At 41.4% G+C, this 24,560-nt stretch overlaps 1 protein-coding gene across 1 annotated transcript in view; it reads right to left on the bottom strand.

Moving 5' to 3' along the window:
- EFNB2 (ephrin B2) overlaps nt 1-24,560 on the bottom strand; it is a 52,777-nt gene that overhangs the window by 16,938 nt on the left and 11,279 nt on the right. Inside the window, exon 2 of the mRNA XM_024209252.1 lies at nt 9,282-9,565. Within this exon, the coding sequence (XP_024065020.1) occupies nt 9,282-9,565 (284 nt within the window). The remainder of the gene's footprint in view (nt 1-9,281; nt 9,566-24,560) is intronic.

Genomic DNA, 24,560 nt, shown 5'->3' on the forward strand with positions numbered 1-24,560 from the left:
TTTAATTAATTAGGCTATGTCTACACTACGGACCTTACAGTGGCACATCTATACCGCTACAGCTGCGCTGCTGTAAGGTCTCCCGTGTAGCTGCTCGATGCCGACAGGAGGGAGCTCTCCCACTGGCATAATTAAACCACCCCCAATGAGCGGCGGGTAGCTATGTCAGTGGGGGAGGGTCTCCTGCCAATATAGTGCTGTCCACATCAGCGCTTTTGTCTGTGAAACTTATGTCGGTCAGGATTGTGGTTTTTTTCACACCCTGACCAACAAAATTTTTATCGACAAAGGTTCTAATGTAGACAAACCCTTAGGAGTCAAACTATGGATTTAAGCATCAACTGCCTAATTCTGAACACCCAAGTTTGAAAATTTTGACACATACCTATGACTGGATAGGAGGATAGATATTTTAAATAAAAAATATGTTAGTCCAATTTTAAAGCAACAGTTATTCCTAAAAAAAATAATTTTCAATTCATCTTTGAACTTCATTTGTTCTAAGGTCACAAATCAGTTAGAGTCTGGCCCTGCTCCTGCAATCAGAGCTACTGGGGCAGATGCCAGCACCCATGTAGATCTCCACTCAAGTCAATGGGGTTTCAATGGGTCTGTACCAATGGGTCTAATTGCTGGATTGTGGCCTACAAATGCATTTGCATGCTAACACAAAATATTTGAAAATCAATTACTTTTCAACTTACCTGCCAGGACCTGAGTTCAGAGCTCTTTATTTTCTCTGCAGCAGTTCAAACATCACAAACATATAAAGATGAGTATTTTCCTGCACTTTAGTTGCTTATGGTGTCATCAACTAGTGCATCAGAAACAGATTAGCCTATTACCAATTAAAGTTCTAACCATGTTTTTAAAACAGTTTTTGCAAGTAGGATTCTAGTATAATTTCCGAGAACACTGTGAAGAAGGAACCACTGAACCACTCCAAAGAACCCCTGTTATAGACTACCTAAGGCCAAATCCAGCTCATCTTACTCACATTAGTATTTGTATTGATTTCTTTTGGACTGAAAGCAGAAACTAAGGTGTGGCCCGGCCCTAGTTTATAGCAGAGCTGGTCAGAAATCAAAACGTTGATCATTTTTTCATCAAAATTTCCAATGTTGACTAAAACCAGAGATGGAATTTCGCAAACAATTTCACTCAAATTTCACCCTGTTTTTCAGACATTTCTATTCGATAATACATTTTGTCTAGTGCAGTTCTCAGACAAAAAATTCTACACTAGCCAGGGAAAGTATATTCTGGAAAAATGCATTTCTGACCCCAGGCTGGGAAGGGTCTAAGTAAGGAGGGAAATGATTTTTGATTGTTATATTAATATATTATTTATTTATTTTTTAGATTCATAAAAATTTCTGTAGATGCCTATGCAATTCTCTGGGCTCCTGTTCCATTAATTATAAATACATACTACAAAAATAATATAATACAAACAACAGTACAATATATAAGACCGCTCATCCCACTTGATAGATAAATATGCATCAACAGAAATATAGAATAAATGTAAGTGTGTTTCTTGTTTTAGGTTAATAAATATACTGGATCTTAATTAAGGGACCTACTCTTTCACCTTGCGAGACAAGTTAAGTCCCATTGATTTAGTGAGAGTTACTCAGATCCTGCAGCACAAGAATAAGCCCTAAGGCCCTGATCCTGCGAAGACTTACGCATATGCTTAATTTTACACTTGAGTAATCCTACCGAAGTCGATGGAACTGCTCATGCACCTAAAGCTAAGCCTGTACATAAGTCTTGGCAGGATCTGGGCTTAAGTTATTTTTTTTAAAAGCATTTCAATTCTCTCTTAATGCTAATCTGCACGATGAATAAATAAAGACTCCTTAGCAAGGAAATTGTTTTCCTTCGTGCGTATACTACATCTCCAGTATTGTTAAATCATTTATAAAGCTAAGTGAACTAAAAAAAAAATTGCTATAAATAAATAGTGGCTGAAAATACTAAACTGTATCCTATGAAATATTAAAAGCAGTTTCATTTTGAGCAATTCTTAAATAATTCTTTCTTCACTTCTAAGCAATCATTCTTCATTTCCTGTCTGCTTACATATCCACTTTGCATATAATTTTTTTTTCTCACCGGCTCCCATCCTACTAACAATCAGAGCAATCTTGTTCTTTCATTTACTGCCCTTGGGAACAGAGAAGTGGTACTTACAGATTTCCTGCTGTAGTACCTCTGTCTAGCTTTAAATGAGATAAACTATCAGTATTGCCTAGGTAATGGCATTGAATATGAACAAAGACCATCAATCTAAAATAATCTTATTCTCTTACAGACCCTGTGTGGTCTGGGACAAAAATCCCAATGGACTGTGACTACATTAGTCCTTCAGGTCTTAGACACTGTCAGGATTTTGAAGCTGTACAGGCACTGATTTTTTCTCTCTCTCCAATATTATTATTTGTATGAATTGTATTTATATTTAGTTCAACAAGAGTTAAGAGTGTTGCTGATATATCCCTTAGAAAACTCTAAACAAACTCAAAGACTGACCTTTGGATATCATTTTACACTAAGAAGAGTTGGAGGTAAATCATTTAATTGTCTGAGGAAGAGGAGAAGTAGGACGAGGAAGGAAGAGAGAATGTACTTCATGTATAGCCAGAGTCAAGGTGGCTTTTAATACATGGGCTGTGCCTCCTGGAAAAAATACAAATTACATTAAATTGCTACAAATGTATGATCTGCAATAAAATTATGAATGACTTTGTATAATGGGAGAAGGAGTGAAAGTCTATAAGTTTTGTGCAGCTTTGTGCCATTTAAACTAAAAACATTTAATAATGGCATCTGTGCTAGTTTCTTCTGGGTATTCGAAAGTGCTCTTGTGAGCTCTTTTGCAGGTTCCAAGTATTACAGACTGAGAACGCTGTGTAAGAGGCATTAGAATCTTCAGCCACTCTGACTAGCTGAGGATTAAAAATTGTTTTGTCAGAATACAAAAATAAAATCAAATGTTCATGTAAATCTGCTTGATCATGCAAAAAGATGTACTCCTTCCAAGCAGACCATATTTCAGGACACAATCTGTACAGTCTTTTTATGTGTTTTTTCTTTGACAGTTATTGCCTTTTAATTGTAACAGAATGACAAACTGATAGCATAAAAGCCTTATGGTTTTATTAAAAATCCACTTAATGCTAAAGATTCAGAATGAATGTTTAGATCTTAAAAGCCACCCCGCTATTAAAAGACTTCTCTGAGCGCTAGTTCTGCTAGCCAGTCCAACCTTTTAGATCAGTGCGGGATTAAAGATTTTTTAACAATTTAAGCCAGAGGCCAATTTCATAAATGGGTCACTTGAAAAAGCTGACAAAAAACATTTAAGGAAAGCCGCATATTCCATTTTGCTAGTGTCAAAGCAAATGATCATCTAACAGTAAACTGAGCTAATGAGGTCGGAGGCAGACCTGGGGGTTCAGTGGAACCTTTCCTAGGGGCATTCTGCAGTCACTCCTTGGGTCTCAAGCATTCTCTATTGAGGAATAAAATTTATTTTTCAAATTTCTAAAACGCAGTGATTACATTGAATATGGCTATTTAGTGCTTCATATTCAGTTTCTTAAAGACTTTGGACCATATCATTCCCTTTGCTTTATGCCACAGAACGGAGGAGATCAACAGAAAACGTGCTCCCATCGCTACAATTCTACTATGTGGGTGGAGGTGATTTGAACAAAAATGACACTGTCTCTTTCTCCAACTCCATGGAAGCCCCTCCAAGCTAAATCAGTGCATTTGGGGCTCTGCAGTTTCTGGGGCTGAAGACATGGCTGGCTGGAAAGGGGACAGAGCCAGAGAAAAGTCACTATATAAAATCATAATCCTCTTGAAGTTAATGGGAGTTTTGTCATTGACTTCAGTGGGGCCAGGATTTCCCCTAGTGCAGTGGTGACCCCCTTCACACAGCAAGCTCTGAGTGAACCCCCCCCCTTATAAATTAAAAATTAAAAACACTTTTTAATATATTTAACACCATTATAAATGCTGGAGGCAAAGCAGGGTTTGAGGTGGAGGCTGATAGCTCACGACCCCCCATGTAATAACCTCGCAACCCCCTGAGGGGTCCCAACCCCCAGTTTGAGAACCCCTGCCCTAGTGGTTTTGGCATCAATTCCTTTAAACTCATAATAACTTCCCTAACTAAGATGATTTTGTATTTTATTTTATGTAATCTTGCTCCACCTTAAAAAATCTCCCCTTCCACCTAGGGAAGGTTGGGCCTGCTGGAGGTACTGGGCCTCTGCATGAAGAGCCAGCCTTTTGTGAATATCCTAATATCACAGAGCTTTCCTGTGCATACTGGGCTATACAAGGAGTAGAGGGTCACACCTCCTGCCTACACAGAGTAGCAAACACATGATGAGATGGTTTAGTGGAAACTCCACAGCCTCAAATCTGCGGTTTTCTGCCTATCTTTGTCCTTCTCATGGATATTTACATTGAAGGGAACGATTTAGCTCCATGCATTTAATTACAGATTTCCTTAGGGAATTAGGGTATGCTAGTTAAATAACTGTATATTTTAGGGTAATCTAATGTGAATGCATCTCAGATCTCAACTACATTTGACCTCACCCAGCTCTGTTGGAAAGAAATCAGATAATACAGAAATAGATCTACTACTGTAGAACCTCAGAGTTACAAATATTTTGGGAATGGAGGTTATTCGTAACTCTGAAATGTTTGTAACTCTGAACAAAACATTATGGTTGCTCTTTCAAAAAGTTACAACTCAACATTGACTTAATATAGCTTTGAAACTTTACTATGCAGAAGAAAAATGCTGTTTTCCCTTTTTTTTAGTAGTTTATGTTTAGCACAGTACTGTTTGCTTTTTTTTTTTTGGTCTCTGATGCTGTCTGATTGCATACTTCTGGTTTCAAAAGAGGTGTGTTGACTGTTCAGTTTGTAACTCTGGTGTTCATAACTCAGAGGTTCTACTGTAATTTCCAAGGAACCAAAAATTGATGATAGCAATGTAAGGAAAAGTAAGGACATTATTCTATTGCAGTTTATTCATTTTCACAATATTATGCAACATCATCTTTCCAGTACTGCCATTAGCAGCATTAACTCTTCAGACCAGATTCTGATGCTCTTACTTACACTGAGTTGTACCTCACTCTATCAGTAAGTCCCACAGAAATGCACTGGATTAATTGCACGTTATTGTACAACTCAATGTGAGAATGGCTAGCTTCCAATACCCTTTCTTTTCTAATGCATTTTAAAGAATCCTTTTGTTTGTGAGGTCATTTTTTTTACATGTAATTATTTAATGGAGAAAAACTGCATCCCTACCTTTATATAGGGCTTGTCTACATGGTACTTTAGTCCAAACCAGAGGGTGCAAATGCTACTGCACACTAGCGTGTTGCAAACTAATTGACCTGTATGGACCCTGGTGGCATGCACTAGAAGTTTCCTAGTGCACATTAATGTAATCCAATTTCAAATAGCACTACATTAATGCATATTAGGGCACTTTGTGTGTGTACTAGCAGGGTCCACACAGGCCCCTGACATGCTAGTGTGCACTAGAATTTACACCCCTCTGGTGCAGACTAAAGCATTGTATGGACAAGCCCATAGTCAGACTTTTGCGGGGAATTGTGGGTATGAAGATCTCTCTCTTATATTTCCATTACCAAAATGTCTAAGTGCCATGGGAAAAAATGGATTTAACCTCACCTTTCCCTTATGGCACGTGGTACAATGGTGTTTCGCTACCCACTTCACTATTAGCAGTGCCATCATCGTCATTGCCAGGATCCTATTTTATGGATCAAGCCACAGTCAATTCTCAAGAGAGGTTATGCTCCATAAACCTCCCTCCCAAGATCATGATTCCCATGATTCATCTGGTCACGCTTAGTCTAGAGAATGCTAGAGTCTTACAGTGCTTCCAAACCAGACAATGTCAGATGGGAACATACTGTCAAAAATGCAATGCAAAAAACACACACAGAAGGGGAAATATTACAACAAAATATTTGAGTCTCTCATACAATAGATAACTCAATGCATTCTTCCAGGGGAACTGAGCACCTGTTAAGCTGAAGATTCAGGAATCTGGGGTTTATGCAAATGATTTGTATCCTAATTTGCATAGATAATAAATATGCATTATGTTATTTACATAATTGACAGCAAATATCTTGATTACCAGTACTTACTTCTGACAGGGCTATATCAGGGAATAAGCTTTATGGACTTGGGAATTTCTGAGCTCTTAGCTGGCTCTGGCATATCTCTGGGCTGGTGTTTAAGTAACTGGCTTCTTTTTGAGGCACTGTCCCTGGCTGTTCCTTGTTCTAGCCCAGGAAGGGGCTGTGGTTGGGCTGCTTGCCCTGATCTGGAGGGGATCTGGCTGCTTCCTACCATCAGCTAGTAATTCTCTGCCTTGCCGGTTACCCCTAGTTGGATATCCCTTATCTTTTGCAAACTAACTGGGATGGGGAGTGGGCTCTGCCTGCTATTCCCTAGTTATGGTCCAGCATTGCTCTAGTCCTAGATCTAGGTCTCTGGCCATGGGTGGGTTGGAGGACTATGCTCTACAACATCTCTGTGGTGAGAGTCCTCCAAGCTGGCTTTCTGTGGTTAGAGGCCTGGAATACTCTAATTATAGAGATCCCACTTGGAGCAGCCCTGACTGTAACAGCTAGAGCATCTCTCTTCAAGTTTCTGGCAAGGGGGATCTTCTTGGACAGAGTGGGCCTGAATAGGGCAGGCTAAGGGTGGGGTAAGCCATGGGGCAGAAAGGCCAAGTCCTTGCTCCTGCCCAGATGACCATGCCCTTTCTAATCTCTGCCTTTGCCCTCAACAGTGAGGCTAGCTTGGTGCAGCAGTACTAACTCGCACCATATGTGGTATTTTGCTCAGCTCCCAAGGGCATGTGAGAATATGTGAGAATTTCAGCTTTCAGAAAAGAAGCTCTCATGATTGTGGGGAAAAGGCTTGAAAATATGAACCCTGAAGCCTCAAAAAATAGAAGTCCAAGAAAAAAAAGCATTTATTATTTTCAAAATCTGATGATTTAAGTAATTTTGGGGTCTTGTGATTTCCAAACATTTGGGATTGGTAATACTGTTGGGGGCAACATTGTCACTGATTCCCGCATTCTTAGCCAGTTATCACCTCCCCTCCAAGGAGTGCAGAAGCTGTGGAGCAGAAGTTAACACTGCTCCAAGTAGCATTAATGAAAGCAGCATTGTACAACCAAATTCCAAAGGATTTTCCTAGCTCTGCTCCCCTGGGTTCACTCATCTGATGAATATTAGACCTGATTCTGGTTTTGCTTAACTGATGTAAATCAGGAGGAGCGCTAACAAACTCAGTGGAGTTACCCTGGTGTAAAACTGGCATAACTAAAATTTGACTTAGGCCCACTGCCTACCTCTGAACCACAGAAAAGAAGGGAGTTTCAGCTCCACGATACCTGATTTTCAGAGCTACTGAATGCTCACAGGCCCATTGCTTCAGCTGCGGGCAGTGGGTGCTCAACACTTCTGAAAATCAGACCCATGGGCCCAGATCCTCAAAGATATTTAGTTGCCTAACTAGTTAGGTGACTAGATATATTTGAGAATCTGAGCCATGGTGTTTAAGGGCACTGCCAGCATAATACCAAGTAGGCCTTTTGTTGATACCACAATAAGCAGTAAGTGTGGCAGGCCATGTTGTTAGGCAGTAAGGTATTATTGAAAATCTAGTATGGTTTCTGAGGAATAAGGCAGCAGGTCAAGCGACTTCTACCAACCAAAGAATGCAATAATCCCCCAGGAAAGGCAATATCTATTATGTCTTATTGTTATAATGAAATAATTATAGAAAAATAAAGAAAATGAGTCATCCTCATGGATTTACCCAGAGAATTGTTGACTCACATATGACAGACCTGACAGCCTATCAGAAGGTTTCATTTGTGCCCATAATTCTCGAGTTATAATGGTGACATTTATTCCATTATATCTGGTCTACTGTGGACTTTTTCCTAAACTAGCATTAAATAACTGAAATATTTCACCCTTAAAGCCACCTATTTGCGTATAAATGGACATGTTTATGTTCCACATTTTCATTAGGATTACATGCAACTGTCACAGCATCTGATCCTGCAGTTCTTACACAGGCAAAGTTCAATGGGCGCTTTGCCTGAGTTAAAGACTACAGCATCAGGCTCTTTTGCACCTACTTTAGTAGACTGGTGGGTTTTCTTTTTTTAGACAGAGCCTGACACCATCAACAAACTGCATTTTAAAACTCCCACATTTGTCATTTAATCAATTCTGTGATTATTTCACATTTTAATTACACAGACTGGTTACATATTTCCCAGTGATTTATTACATATTTTTAAGTATAATGAAATTACTAGAAACAGTCCATATGAAGATGTATGTAATAGAGGAGAATGTATTGTATTTTTATTGTTTCCCTTTAACACTCAACTTCCTTGTTTTTGTGTATGTTTTTTAAACGATCTATGTTTATTACAAATTTAAAAAATATCAAGAGCAGCTTCTTTCAGGAGCTCAGTTTTCAAAGATAAACACACAAAGAAAAAGATGGGAAGAACCAAGGTCCACCAATGCGCAACCTACCTGTAATTGCAGGAAATGGACTTTCTGGAGTATGCCCAACTCCTACTAGCAGATGATCTCTGCTCAGTTCTCCAGAGAAAGATGGAATGCCTGCAAGGCTTTGAATGAGATACTTTGACCTTAAAGTTAGAGGGCCAAATCCTTGGCTGGTGTAAATTGGCACAGTGCCTCTGAAGTCGAGGGAACTATGTCATTGTACACTCGCTGAGGGTCTAGGTCATAATCTTTAATAAGATTTGGCTGAGGCCAGGTTTGGATACCTTAACTCACAATTGGTAGAATATCACCTTGCAAGAAGCCCCACTGACTTCAGTGGGACTCCTCCTCATGTTGTAATGTACTATGTGAGCAAGGATATAGCCATCTGGCGCTTAGTAAGTACCCAAAGCTATTATGAGAAGCCCTTATAAGCATAATTGTATGATCTATAGTGACTGTATACAAGCCTGAAAAAGAGATAGGGCAGGCCCTACAGATGCAGCAGGGAATGTTAGGTATGTTGTTGAAAACAAGTTGCCAAGAAAATATTTTAAAAGAAAAAACAATACAAACCCAGGCAACTTCTTTACTTGCATACAATGTACATACATAAAAAAGAAAAAGAATAAACAAATGCCAACTTGTACTTACATATAATGTAATAATCTTTTTTCTTCTCAAATTCCAGGCCCCAGAGGTTAGGGCTGAACTCTTGAAACTTGATGGTAAATTTAACATCTTGATCTGGCTTGGCACAGTTGAGTAGAGGTGTGTTGTCCTTTTTAATAGTACAGCTATCTGCTTGGTCTTTATCAACCATGTAGACCTTATAATACTCATACTGGCCAACAGTTTTAGAGTCCACCTTTGGGCATATAATATCCAGTTTGTCTCCTATTTGTGGGTATAGTACCAGTCCTTGTCCAGGAAGGAATCTAAAAGAACGAGGAGAAAAGGGGAAATGTGAGACATTTCATAAAGACTGATTCAGACAAATGGCATGTGAAATGAGCAGACAGGAATACACCGTTTCCAAACCATACATGATACAGCTGAACGAAGCAGCTGTTGATAGCTTGTGCCTGACAATTTAAAATCAACAAGGTACGAATTTAGTTATTGAAAATTAGAGCCAGAGTATGTCTTATAAGCACTATCCCACTTTTGGGGACTTCAAAAGGCTTTGTGTCCCAGGCTAGCACAATGATTACCAAAGCTTCCTTCCACAGCTAGCCAACTCCAAGCCAGTGCAGTAAGGGCAGAGTCATGACACCTTCTCTCCTTCCTGTTTTAGGTGACTAGCGTCTCTAGCCTCACACAGCCTTGCACTTATTTTGTTTGATTTCTGCATGGGAGTCCAAGGGGTGAGAGATTTATTGCACCGCCTGTTTCAGAGCACGGCACAATTTAGCCCTTGGTATTTACGAACATATCAGTTACTATTATGTGTATCGCACAGCACCTAGGAGCCCCAGTCACGGACTACGACTCCATTGTGCAAGGTGCTGTACAAACACAGAACAAAAAGGCATTCTGTGCTCCAAAGAGCTTACATTCTACTGCCAACGTACAGTAATGTGACCAGCTTTAATGATCTCCTCTTCTCCCTTTTGCTGTCCAATCCCATCGAGAACAAGGTTGTGGTCTTTGTAACTTCAGAGAGGCTTTATTTCTTGTATTGCAATCCAAACCTCCACTATTTCTCTAGCAGTCCCTTTGGAAACTCTGACACAGATTTCATAATTCTTAGGGAATCACAAGTGTGCGAGCATTTTGTTTCCATCCCGCTATTATATATTTGCTGTTAGAGTTAATTAACAGGCAAGCTTCATCAAGAACATGTTGAGTTACTTATCATAATTAGTCACTCATCGATCAAACAACAGGACTTATTTTAAATTGTGCCTTAAAATAAATGTTTTACAAACCCATAAAGGAAAACTAAAAATAATTAATTGCAATATTGATTCAGCCACAAAACAAAAAGCCCTATTCTTGCAAGGACAAAAGCCATTGCACTTTTCTGCTAATCTTTTTTCTTAAGATGTATTTGGTCCAATTAATGCCTCGAAGCAAGTCTTTAGAGCTGGAGCTACTGATACAATATCCCCTAATGCCTACAGCTAAAAGCCTCTCTCTTCCTGTTTTCTCCTACCTGCCAGCCATATTGCTGCAAAGATCTTCCTTAATGGAGAATTGCTCCGAAAAACTGAAACAATGGCTTCCTAATGAACATCTTTCTTCAAGTGCTAACACTAAACAACACACTTAGAAAACCCAGCTCATTCATAGGCAGTCATCCTGCAGGCTCATTAAAACATCAGAGATGGAGAACAAAGCTGTAAGCCTAAAGTACCCCCATCCTTTATGTAACTAAAGGAGCCCACCAGCTATAGCATTATTAATAGATCAGAAGTCACTAACTCAAAAACAGCAATGAGGCGCCCCCAGTTTCTGGTCTGTAAATTGCGATTGCTTGGTCCTGCACAACGTGAATTTAGGATTTATGATTTGTACTAATGAATGGGATTATTTCACTCACAAAGCCTTTGGAAGAATTATATTTGTTGTGAAGCAGCATGTAGCAGGAGAAAGGCAATTGTAATTACAAATGCATTAAAAAAAACAAGACAGTGTTATGGCAAGAAAAGTGCATGTTGCTATAATTCACTGGGTCCCTCTCGCTCGTGCTATTTAATTTCTGTGTTACAAATATTGGGCTCGGCCATGCCTACTGGGCACAGGCCTACACTGGGGCCAGCGTGAAGCTGCACTGCCTCCCAGAGCTCATAGGCATGCAAGAGGAATGCATCCAGTGCTGCATCCCCAAAAGGGGCTGCATATGCTCTCTCCATGGCAGAGATGGCCAGAATGGAGAAGCCCCATCCCTTGCTTTCTTCTCCCTGTCGCCTTAGGAGAGGCCAGCACCTACAGGGGCACAAGCAGAGTAGCAGGGAGTGGCCAACCCTGCACAGGAGCATAAGGAGTGTTGGGCCAGGAGAAGAATTTACTGTACTTCTTTCCCATATACCAGCACAGGAGCTGGCCACAATCCTGGGGCAGAGGGAAGATTACTTGGGCTCCTCACCACTGTGTGCCAGGACAAAGGCCAGCGGATGTTTGGTCCCAGGCCTGCAAACATTTACTCCTGTATTTCCATTGCAGATGATGGAAATACTTCATGCAATTCGCAGAAGCGTTTGCAGAACTGGGCCCTTTCTTTTAAGAAACCAGCTTACATTTGCATGTAACATGGACATAAATATTGCATTAATTGGGTTAAAACATGTACCTGCTTACCATCAATCTTGCCGATATCATTTAGAAGCCTTTCTGAAAAATAACAAAAAGGACCTTTTGAAGCTGATCCTAAATTTGGGGGGCAACGGGTCAATAGGGATGAGTGAAGTGAATGGAAGTTTGGAGTGCAAAAGGAATGCAGGCTAGGGCCCAAAGTCCGTATGGGAGAACAGTTTTCAATTAGAAACAGACACATAGTGGGAACCATGCTTTCGGTTGTTGTTCTTGTTTGGGTTTTTTTTAAGGAAATAAATAAATGCAAAAGAATAGAAAAATGGACGGGGAAATAAAAGGTTAAAAAGCTTTAAAAGCCACTTAAAAGCCAGGAATCAGAATATAAAGGGTAAAGGACAGAATAGTCACATTTTACCAAGGGTGGCCAACCTGTGGCTCCGGAGCCACATGCAGCTCTTCAGAAGTTAATATGCGGCTCCTTGTATAGGCACTGACTCCAGGGCTGGAGCTACAGGCATTAACTTTCCAATGTGCTGGGGGGTGCTCACTGCTCAACCCCTGGCTCTGCCACAGTCTCTGCCCCCACTCTACCGCTTCCCACGCACTCCCCTGAGCCTGCTGTGCCCTCGCTCCTCCCCCCCACCCCGAGCCTCCTGCATACCAAAAACAGCTGATCGGGAGGTGTGGGGAGGGCTGCCGGTGGGAGGGAGGCACTGGGAGTGGGGGAGGAGGGGAAGAGGGGAGCTGATGAGGGGGCTGCTGACATATTTTACAAGAGCTTTAACTGATGCACTGGTTAGACATTACAGCAGACGGAATATTCTGGCTATGTGTCTAAACTCGGCACATTCTGAAAATTGAACCTGACAACGCTACTTCCACTCCGATTTTCAGACTTCTAGCATTTAACACTAATGAACTAAAGGAAGGGGGAAAAGGGAGCCTGAAAATGAAAGGTGGTGCTAGGAGCCTGATTGAGCAGAAACCTTCTCCACAGTTTGTAGCTTTGGCTGTGACCTTTTCATGAGCAGAGTTCTTGCAATTTACTTTCCTTGTGATAGTAACTTATAAATATGGGCGGAGACTGTAAAGATCAAGAGCTTCACCTGATTCATCTATGTGCCATCACAGAAATGTAGTGACCCATAACTGGGAACAGTTATTATACAATAGCATACGAGTAAGGCTGAGATTTGCAAAAGTATGAGACTAAAATTAGGCTCTCAAACTTCATTGCACCATGACCGCCTTCTGACAACAAAATTACTACATGAGGGAGGAGGGAGAATCAAGCCCAAGCCTTGCCGCCCCGGGTGGGGTGGAGCTCGGGCTTCAGCTTCAGGCCCAGGTCCCAGCAAGTCTAATGCTGGCTCTTTAAAATGGAGTCACAACCTACTTTGGGGTTCCGACTCATAGTTTGAGAACCACTACAAAAACTACACTGCAAAAACTCCGAGGCTGCGAGGCTCAGATCCCGGGTCAACTGACTTGGGCTCGGGGCTCCTGCTATTGGGCTAAAAATATTAGTGTAAATGTTTCTGCTCGGGCTGCAGCCTGGATTCTGAGACCCTCTCACCACATCAGGTTTCAGAGCCAGGCTCCAACCAGAGTAGGAATGTCTACACTGCTATTTTTAGCCCCACATCATGAACGCTGCAAGCCCAAGTCAGTTGATCCAGGGTCTGAGACTCACTGCTGTGGGGAGAGGAGGGGAAGAGTTACATTGTAGATATCCCCCTATATTTTTTTCATTTAGGTTCCTAAATAAATAAACTGATTTTCAAAAGTGCTGAGTAAGGCCACTAACCTAGGTGTCTACATATGGAATTAGGAGCAGAAATCTAAGACCCCATTTTAAAAAAAATCTTGGACTAAACCTTTACATTGCAAATGGAGGACTACATTCAGCTTTGGTGTTAGTTAACAAAACTTCAGCAGGGCTGAAAATAGCTTGTAATATTTATATCATTGCATCTACTGTTTACAAGTTTTAAGCGTAGTGAGCCAAACACCTCTCTGTTGAAATGGTTGAAGGGCTGCATAATAACGTCAATAAGTTGCTCTCATCCTACAGTCCTACCAAAAAATTCAGTGTTTGAAGCCAACTAAGGTAGCAGCAGGCTGACTGCAGTGTTAAGACATTCACACATCCAAAATCCATCCAAGTACGCTGGAAGTGTTTTGAAAGGTGTGCATGAGAAGGTGCCTTCAACTAATTAAAAGCTTATGTCAAATACAAGTGTAACTAATACGGAGGATCAAAAAGTCTTCTGAATCCCAATAACGATGCCAAAGCAGTGGTGCCAGTGGCATGTGTTACACTAAAGATTACACTCTGGACTGAGTCTCACAGCAAGGATACATTAATTATGTCTGAAACGGTTGGGGCAACTTCTACAGCAAAGATACACAGTATGAGGCTTAAAGGCTAAATGCAGACCCCATAGTCTAAAATGCTGCCCTCCAGCTGCCTGCTTTCAGTGCAGATTTCCATTGCTGGTGAATTCAAACAGGCTATTTCTGTTAATCTATCAAGAAGGTATAAAAGAACAAACAAATACTAATGGGTAAACAGACACACACACACATGCAAAGTGAGGAACAGATCCTGCTTCCATTGAAATCAATGGGCATGCAGCATATTTTCCAAGAATGGGAGTTTTAGGCCGGAGTGCAAGACCGGAGGAGACTGAGGGACAAAGGTGAATTTAATCTACCTTGATCCCTCCCCAATGCCAGGAATTGGATGGCAGCCACAGGGATGTTCTAATTTGCACTTGGTAGCTGTCTAAGGTCCCAAGGGATCGTTCCAACAGCCAGAGTTTGCCTGGCCATAGAGATACTCCTTTTTGCCCAGGAATGTCCCTTATGCCAGCAGCCCATCACCAACAAAGAAGTCTCCCATTCCAACGCAATCCTCGGGGGAAGGATCTACTGGTTTATGGCTCCTTTATGCAGAGGCAAAAGGAGGCTGCTGTGTGATCAAATATCTGGCCCACAGAAATTTGTCATCACAATTACTCTGGGAAAGTATGCAGAAAATATTTTAGGTATAATGAAAGCTGTGCACTGAAATTAATGTACTTTCTCTCTCTGTAGGCATGTTCATACCAACAGTGCATTTTCACTTAGGGTCCAATATTTGTTGACACTGTTCAAAATCCCATGAACACAGGTCCCATCCATTATTTAAACTATTCACTCATCTTGGCCTAATAAACAGTAACATGACAAATGGCACATTCAATTTTCCCAGAAAACATTCTCAAAAGACATTTTCTTTAAAAAATGTAGACCAAATATTCATATGCTCCAAAAACAAAAACAAAAATGAGTTGGGGGGCTGGGCAGGGAAGAGAACTGGAACGAATAAGGTCTGACCCTCCACTCCCATTAATATTACCGTAATTTTCTACACTACACTTTGTGCTTCTACGGTAAGCCCCAACCATTTCCTGGCATTAATATACTATCCTGGTCACAGTACTATAGAATTTAAATTTAAGAATTCTATAGAAAGGATCTCATTCTCTATTAAATTCGATAGAGTTTTAAGACCAATTTCTTAAGAATGTAATTAAATTTTATAAAAACCTATTACATTCACCCCTATTAAATTATATGGGACTTTTCCATAAGAGTAACCTGTCAAACCTACCCTACTTCCTGATATTAGACTCTACCAAAATTAGGAGTACATCTGTAAGTGGAACTTTTCATTGAGAATATGTGCTATCCTTACTACATACTCTTCTGAAACTGTAAAATAGTCAAGGGAGACAAATTCTGACACCAAAAATTAATTAATCCTGACACCAAAAATATGTGCTGCTGTGCTTTTCCCAACCTGGGAAACTGTATGTATTCTCAGCTTTAGAAATTTCCCAATAATGTTTAAATGAATGCAATTATAGAAAGCATGTTAGTACCTATTAACCTCGAGTATGTAACTAGGGAAGAGTGCCAAATTTACATGCTCTAATATCTTATCTGAAATAACTGGTATCAACATTTAGTCTTAAATTAACATGACAAAAATAACCCTAAAAATGAGAACAATCAAGTTGCTTCTTAAAAATGAAATATGAAACCTTCTGTTAAAGAATCCCAGCTACTTAACTTTATGAAGTTTAACTACCAATCTGACTATAAAGTTACTCATTGAAAAGTTTCATTAAGGAAATGTCATGAATACTAATAGCCTAATATGTTAGATGTGGCCATGTTGCTTGTAAAAGTACAAATTGCAGCAGACTAAAGACTATTGTGCCAAGTATATCTCCCTATTTAAAAAAAACAAAAGGAAACAATGGCCATTAAATAATATATATATTCATTATCTTGCTTTTAAAACAATGACAAAATTAGTATTTTGCATATCAAACCCCATATATCCAAACCCCACTTTGCATCTCAAACCCCAAATGACTGGAAACCAGTTGTAAGTTAATGAGTTTTCTGTTCGATACAGAAATACAACGTTTTATATCAATCACCTTCTTATTCCATTTCAGGTTACGACTATAATTTGGAGGTACTGCATACCTTATTAGGAATTGTATCTATGCATTTTCAGAAGCAGGTTTATGGGCCTGATGGGCCTGATCCCACTGAACCTTTATGGGCCTGATCCCACTGAAGATTAAATTGCCACTGAGCTCAATGGGAGCAGGGTCAGACCAGGCATGTACTTAGCTCCCCAGCAGCTGATGTGGTAGAAATATCAAAATGAGCTGCATCAAAAAAAGATGAAGGTGAAGCTCATCTTTCAAAACTCTTATGGAATTTTTTTTTTTAAAGCCACTAGTCTTGCATGGGTCCTCTGAGAGAAAAATTACCTCTGACTGTGAGATTGACACTAAAAATATAATGTGATGATTGAATCAATTTAACACACAAATTAGCAGAGTAAACTTTGAAAATTTAAATGAATGTATTCCATTTCATTTCATTTCAGTTGACTTAAACATGGTTTGGAATCTATTTTCCTTGCCAGTGTTATATTATTAGGCTATCAGAAGCACATAACAAGGTGTGACGCCAAATTTTAAATGATGCACTTGTTTAAAAAAAGTCAACTTCTCATCTAGCATCTAATCCACCAAACTCTTACTCACACCAGTAATCTTTGATCATGCAAGAACTCTCTCTTACTTTAATGGGACTACTCATGTGAGGAAGGATTATTTGCATTAATAAAGGATTGCAGGATCAGGCCCAAAAAGAGATTTAATAACAAAAAATAAATTCAGTTATAACTTAAGATCATTGAAAGTCAAATTAACAAACTACAAAATATCACAATGCAAGTTTCTAAAACTGGGGCTCTTTGACATTCCCTTTCATGAAGGAAAAAATAATGGGAAAAAAAAACCCTAAACAAAGGTACATTTTAGGCTTGGAAACATTCTACTTATTCCCTTTGGCAAGCCATTTGAATACAAAAGCTTCAAAATAGTATCCATTGAAATAGTCACTATTCTCCATACTCTATTATTGAATTGTGCAGTGCCTGCTCACCCCTTCCTATATCCAACGCACTCCACCCTGCTTCTGCCTAGACAGGAGGAAGTACAGGCAGTGTGTTGAAAAAGGAGTGTGTCAGGGGTTCAACCCACTTAGGGCTTGTCTACACCAACATTTAGTTCGCAGCAAACTGGGCTGTAAATCTACTCCACTTTGAAACAAAAGTAGATCCAAGTGCATTGAGGAACTGCTAGTGCGTGTCCACACAGAGACTAAGCATGCAGCAGGCTAGTGCTGGGCAGATATACCCACCCAGCTGGCCGTGAACTAAATGTTCATGTAGACAAGTCCTCAGTCTCCATTCTGGACACAAAATAGCAGCATTGCCACCAGTTAGTGTAATAGAAGTCGTCACAACCCCAGACATGTCATACTACTTTATAGAGGACCAGATCCTACTCCCACTGAAGTCAGTCGCAGAACTTCCATTGACCCCAGTGATGCAAGATCAGGGTCATCTGGAGAGAGGGGGTGTCATATACGTACTGCTAAAAGCCTGGCAACCTTTCCACAATGACTCTGTGATGTTAGATTTAGTCTAAATTGTAGGTGGATGGGAGAGATCAGTTTCAGCTGTTCCAATTAGCAGTTTTTGGTAATCATAGAATATCAGGGTTGGAAGGGACCTCAGGAGGTCATCTAGTCCAACCCTCTGCTCAAAGCAGAACCACTCCCCAGACAGATTTTTGGCCCAGATCCCTAAATGGCCCCCTCAAGGATTGAACTCACAACCCTGGGTTTAGCAGGCCAATGCTCATACTTTACCAAATGCTAGAGAAAAAAAGAAAAATAAAAAACAGAAAAAACTAGTGAAGTACTTTTATGCACGTGCCCCAAGGTATATAGATTTTTGAACAAAATAATATTTGCTTTGCACAGAGCTACAGAACTGTGCATTGATTGTCAGATAGTGCCGTTATAGCACAGCCCTGAAGAGGGGACATTGTGAAGTCATACAGCCCCAGCTACTCAGCCCTGAGCGACATTGGGAGGCATAACTGTAGCTCTCGGGGAGTGAAGCCCCTAAGCCACCCTTTAGGAAGGTGTAGCATGTTCTTGCTTATGTGGCCAGCCAGCTCGAGAGGCCATTGCCAGGGAGGAGGAGGAGGGGGGGGGAAATAAGCATGGTCACATTTCTTCTGAACCCCTTATAGAAGCACCTCTAGGGGGCCACAAGTCGGGTACAGTCTTGCACTTGAAGGAGCACAAAGCCTCCAATTGTGACCAGCTCCTGGGAGGGGAAAGTCACCCGCCCCCTGCCCCATCCTTTGTGTACATGCAAGGGGCCAGCCACAACCGAGCGCTGAATCTGCTCTCCTGGAGATACCATTAAATTAGATACTTTATCTTCTCATGAGAAGATCTGGTTTTCAAAGGCTATGACTTCAGCTTAAAAATTAGCTCTCATTCAATGGGAACAATGCATGATGCAATGTAGTGCAGCCCAGGCCTTCTACAGTTGCCACCTCAAGCCCTGGGCTGAAATAGTGGCCACTGATCCCTGCATCTCCAACCCACGAAGCCCAGCAACTGGAGCTATGTAACTGAGTAGTCAGCAGCTTCTTCCCCAGCATTTCTCTCTATACTGGCCTATTCAAAATTAGCCTCCCCAGGACATGGAGTGCAGAAGCCCTGATGAATGGCTGCTCCGCCTTCAACCCCCCATACAGGGCTACCACAAGATTTTTGGAATTCATCACGTCTTCCGTGCGTGCTCAACCACACTGCATAAAAGGCAAGATTTTACTTTGCTGGGGAACCTCCTTTTCCCTCCCTGTTTGACTGTCAATTAGGAAAAACACTAAAACATTCCCACCAACCTCCTGAAAATTTAGACAGGCTCATGCTTTACACCTCTCACTACCAGACATAAATCTGGGCTGAGCGATTGGTGCAAAATATACCACACAGATGGGGAAAACTGCACTTCCTCCTGCCTGAAAAGCAAAACACTCCCACAGCAAATGCCTATCTGGCTTTTTTTACATCAGTATGGGGAGTAAAGTCTGGCTTTTTTCGCACCAGAATGCAAACCAGGTAGTAAGGCCTGAGATTATGAAAATGTGTAGGATCTAGCCCAGGGGTCGGCAAGGTTTGGCACGCGGCTCGCCAGGGTAAGCACCCTAGCGGGCCGGGCCAGTTTATTTACCTGCTGACGCGGCAGGTTCGGCCGATTGCGGCCCCCACTCGCCGTGGTTCGCCGTCCCGGGCCAATGGGGGCGGCGGGAAGCGGCGCGGGCAAGGGATGTGCTGGCCGCGACTTCCCGCCGCCCCCATTGGCCTGGGACGGCGAACCGCGGCCAATGGGGGCCGCGATCGGCCGAACCTGCCACGTCAGCAGGTAAATAAACTGGCCCGGCCCGCTAGGGTGCTTACCCTGGCGAGCCGCGTGCCAAACCTTGCCGACCCCTGATCTAGCCCTTTTAACTGGACTGATATTAGACTTCTGTTCAAAACTACAGCTTTTATATTCAGCTTTCTTACGTGATCTCCACATAAAGTACTATTAATAGCAATTAGCTTTTTTTGTATTATTGTGCAGAAAGCAATTACTGCAGTGGCATAAGAATATAAAGCACTAGAGAATTCAGATCCATTTACTAAATCAATTCTGCTTACCACAAAAGAGAAGCTAATGTGTTGTAGGCTTGGTCTCCAAACTGAAGAATGTTATATGAATATTACCAATATTCTATTTTAAACCTGTGTTTGATTATATTACCAATATTTTATTTTAAAATGGTATTAGATTATCAGTTTGGTAACACACACATACACACACACACACTTCAGCAGAAAAGGTTTAAAAAAAAAAAATCACAAATGGCTGCAGTGGAGAGTGGAAGCCGGTCTGTATAAATGGGTTATTCTGTGGAATTTCTGAAGAGAAAACACTCAGTAGGTGCATTGTAATTAGTTGCTCTTCTAGTTACCTCTTGATAAATGATGCATGCAGCTCTGGATGAGAGCCCAACTCTTGACCCATGACACCACTACACACTTTAGTACTTCAACCAGGAATCCCAAGCCTCAGAGTTCTTTTTGTTTTGTTTTTTACACAGATGCACTTCTGGTAATGCACAAAATGAGCCCTAGATGTTAGACTTCTTTCAGAAGTGCTTTATGTAGTTATGTTCTAAATACACTTGAGGAAGGATTTCTGACTCAATCGTTCCAAATGGGCAGCATGTTTCATGCTGGGGTTAAAGGACAGAGTACAGAAAGACACACACATAACATTTACTGCCACAATACTTAATGTTAAATGCCTTCCACGAATTTTTAAGTCTCTATATGCAGAAAATATTCATAAATACTGGTTATTTTAAAGACAGAAGATCAGAAACCTAGAGAGAAATGCCACCTCTACCATGAAAAAATACCCTTAAAAAAATCAACATGTTTTGGATAGCACTTTACTGCCCCCTTTTGCACTTTAACATTAGAACAGGTTTCAGCATGAACTTACTTATGTGAAACCCTGTGTGATAATGGGGTACAACAATAGGGCACTAGGTTTATATAGGATTACGTTATCACACACTGCTTTTGGAGCATCTTGCAATTACCTAAAATGCAAACAAGTGAAGTGTTGATCCTTCATGGCCTTCAGTCTGCCAGGAACCGATCAGTAATTGGAGGCTTGAATGGGCATTTTCTACTTTAATCTGCTTGCATGTGTGAGCTTGGGGTGATTGTTTGTTATCGCAGGTGGCCCTTCTTTCATACTTTTCTAAACCAAAGATCATCTGCAACTTGAACCTGGTTTATTCATTGGAAAGAAAAGAGTGACAAAGGGTCATCCAGTGTGGGAGCCATTAAGGCGTTAGCAATCCCTGTGCTAAAAGTATAGGTGTGTGTTTCAAACCAGAACTTCACAAACTGGCAGGCAAAATATTTTCATGAAAGGTGAAGACAAGAAGCCTCTAGACATTCAAATGCCCTGCAAGCCCAAGGGCCACAAACCCGTTCTGCAACTCTGCACTGCAGCTACAGTAGTTATAGCATACTTGTGTGTGTCTATGTCTGTGTATACATATAGTGCAAAAGGTAATAAATCTATAGTCTAGTGGCTAGTTATTTACAAAATACTAATTCATGATGACAGAGCCAGAGGGGGCTCTCCCTGTCCCAGTAACCTTGGCTTTCATTTGACAAAGTCCATGTGCTGTTGTGTACACTTATTTTTAAACTTAATCCATTTCCCTCTGTCATCCTACAATTACTATACAAGTCACAGTAATATTAAATTTCACTGCCTACAGCACCCACAACTGAACCTCTACTGTAATGAAAACCAATTCCCTTTGATATTAATGCTCGTGTTTTTTTTCTCCATTTGCTAGCCACAAAATACAGGAAGAGCCTGATGTTGACTTAATTAAAGAGTTTTTGTTTAAAATATGATGCTGGAAACATTAAACTAGTCTTTGCTCTCCCAGCAAAGGTAACTAATTTATTTATTTATTTGTTTGTTTGTTTAAAATCCAGGCCATGAATTCAGTGTAACACAAACCTGGTGCTTCACTCGAAGTGCTCAAAAATACTGAGACGAAAATGAGAAGCACAGCATTTCCTTGAAAAGATGCAGAGCTGTGTGTAGTGTGTATGGAAAAGAAAGTCAAATCAAACCATGTGTATTTCTGACAGAAATCACTAAAGTCTCTGATCTTAGTAAGCTAACAGAGCCCAGCTGGCATTTGCCAAAGAACTGGCTTTTAAAGGACACTATAAATCACAAACTAAGGCTGGTAAAGAGACAATAAAAACAGATGTTCTATTGCTGTGCTATTCTGTGTTCTACTCTGTTACTGTTACAGAACCAAATCTGGTGTCAGCCACAATGCAAGGAGGTGAAATAAAGTTTTCAGTCTCCTTTCTCTTAAGTATAATTTGTTTGCACCTGTACAGTCTTGTTCCAAGCAATGCTCCCAGCAGCAGTCTATAAAAAAGGGTGGGGACTGCCTTGTTATTTGGTGAGACATTAATAATCACTGACTATCGCTTATTAAATACATTCAGATAGTATTTTCAGCTGGTTCAGTTGTTCTAAAATAAATTATTCCATACTATTTGTCTGCATAAGGAAACTGTAGAGTTGGAACAGGTTCCTATCTCATGCCATTTCAGTCTGGGATATGTCATACCAGCAGTTTGTCACATTATAGGATGGAATAAACAAACATTAGCATGTTACAATCTAGAATTTATATGTGAATATTTTCAGAAAACCCATCCACAAATGTCATTTAACCTTTTTGTTTTATCTTACTTGCTCTTCTTTTCACGTGAAAAAAAAAAAAAAAAAAAAGCCTCAAGTACAGGAGTAATACAAGGACGTTTCATTTAAAGTAGAGATGGACCCAAAGCAAAACTCGAGATACAAACTTGGGGTCTAAATCAGAAATACATCTCTTTGTAAACCACAGATTCAATCACTCCTGAACTCGGGGATCTGAAATCCAGATTTAAATCAAAACTTTCCCAAAATTCAGATCCAACTTTCAGACTCAGCCCATTTTAGAGCTAGGCTCGAGCTGTGAGCAAGAATCCCAGCCTGGATTATGTCTCAGATCAAAGATCTTGTCTTTGCTCTGGAATAGCCTGGATTCAGCACTGGTGGCCAGCAATCAGGGTAAAGGCACTGGCCGTACTCCTAACAGCAGGCAATAACATGCAAAGGTTTGCGTCAACTGAGCTATTCATGTAAGGTTAGAACTTGATTAGCAAAACTGATGTACTCCTAGGGTGACCAGATAGCACGTGAAAAACCAGGACACTTTTTTTTTCGAGGGGTGGGGAGGGTGTATAGTTGCATATATAAGACAAAGCCCCTAATATTGAGATGGTCCCAATAATATTGGGATGTCTAGTCATCCTATGTACCCCTCAACTTGTCCTTACCAATTAGGGGTCTGCACTGGTAGCCAAACTTTTTCCGTCATGCCTCTCCCCTTACCCATAATTGAACCTGTCTGCCCCCCCCCCCCCCCCCCCCCCCCCCCCCCGACCCCCCGTTGGGGGCCCCCGCCCGGGGGGGAGCTGTGGCCGGGAGCGGAGCCGAGGCCGGGGACGCAGTTGAGGCCGGGGCCAGGAGCCGAGGCCGGGGACGCAGCCGGGAGCGGATCTGCGGCCAGCAGCCGACCTGCAGCTGAGGCTGAGCCTCAGTGAAGCTGGGGCAGAGTAGGGCTGGGTGGCACTCCTGCACTGCCCTCCTTGGGGGCTGGCCCTGGTCCCGAATGTGCTCCCCCATGAATGTTCCTCCATGCCCCTCTAGGGGGGCGCACCCCACAGTTTGGGGACCACTGAGCTACATCAATTACTTGCCACCAATAGGTGAATTGGGACTATTCCAGAGTGCATAGAAGGCCTTGGGGTTTGATTCAGGCCATCTTGAATATAAAGGATTTTACAAAGCTAAATTCTAAGAAGAAATTTATATTTTTTATTATCAAAAGCCTTCTCACTCTAGTTCAGGGATCGGCAACCTTTGGCACGCAGCTCGCCAGGGTGGGAAGCGGCGTGGGCCGAGGGATGTGCTGGCCACCGCTTCCCGACGCCCTCATTGGCCTGGAACGGCGAACCGCAGCCAGTGGGAGCCGCGATCGGCCAAACCTGTGGACGTGGCAGGTAAACAAACTGGCCCGGCCCGCCAGGGTGCTTACCCTGGCGAGCCCCATGCCAAAGCTTGCCGATCCCTGCTCTAGTTTGAATTCAGGAAAGCACATAAACACATGCCTAAATCCCTAAATCTTAAACACGTGTTTAAGAACTCTGTTGAAGAGGGATGCTTTTCTGAGTCCGGGTCTCTCAGAGCATACATACTTAGGGACAAATCCTGCTTGCACTACCCTTGCACACAGACCCACTGAACTCAATGTAAGTTGTGCAGGATTTGGCCTTTATCTTTCATGAAAAATCTCTGGAATCAGATTGACTTCTGTAAATTTACAGAGATACAGATTCCCCCCAAAATACATGTCTTTACAAACATGCCTAGCAATCTTGGCTGCCAACATGATTTTCCCTGCTCAACTAACCTACAGTCTGGAATTACCTTGAAAAACCCCCAAAGGTTAAACATTGCACAGTGATTAAAGCAGGCTGCTCCTGAACTAAACTGAAATTAATTAAACATAAAGAAAGCAA

This window comes from Terrapene carolina, unplaced genomic scaffold (assembly GCF_002925995.2).
Source record: "Terrapene carolina triunguis isolate 2854851 unplaced genomic scaffold, T_m_triunguis-2.0 Scaffold21, whole genome shotgun sequence".
Taxonomy (NCBI): domain Eukaryota; kingdom Metazoa; phylum Chordata; order Testudines; family Emydidae; genus Terrapene; species Terrapene triunguis.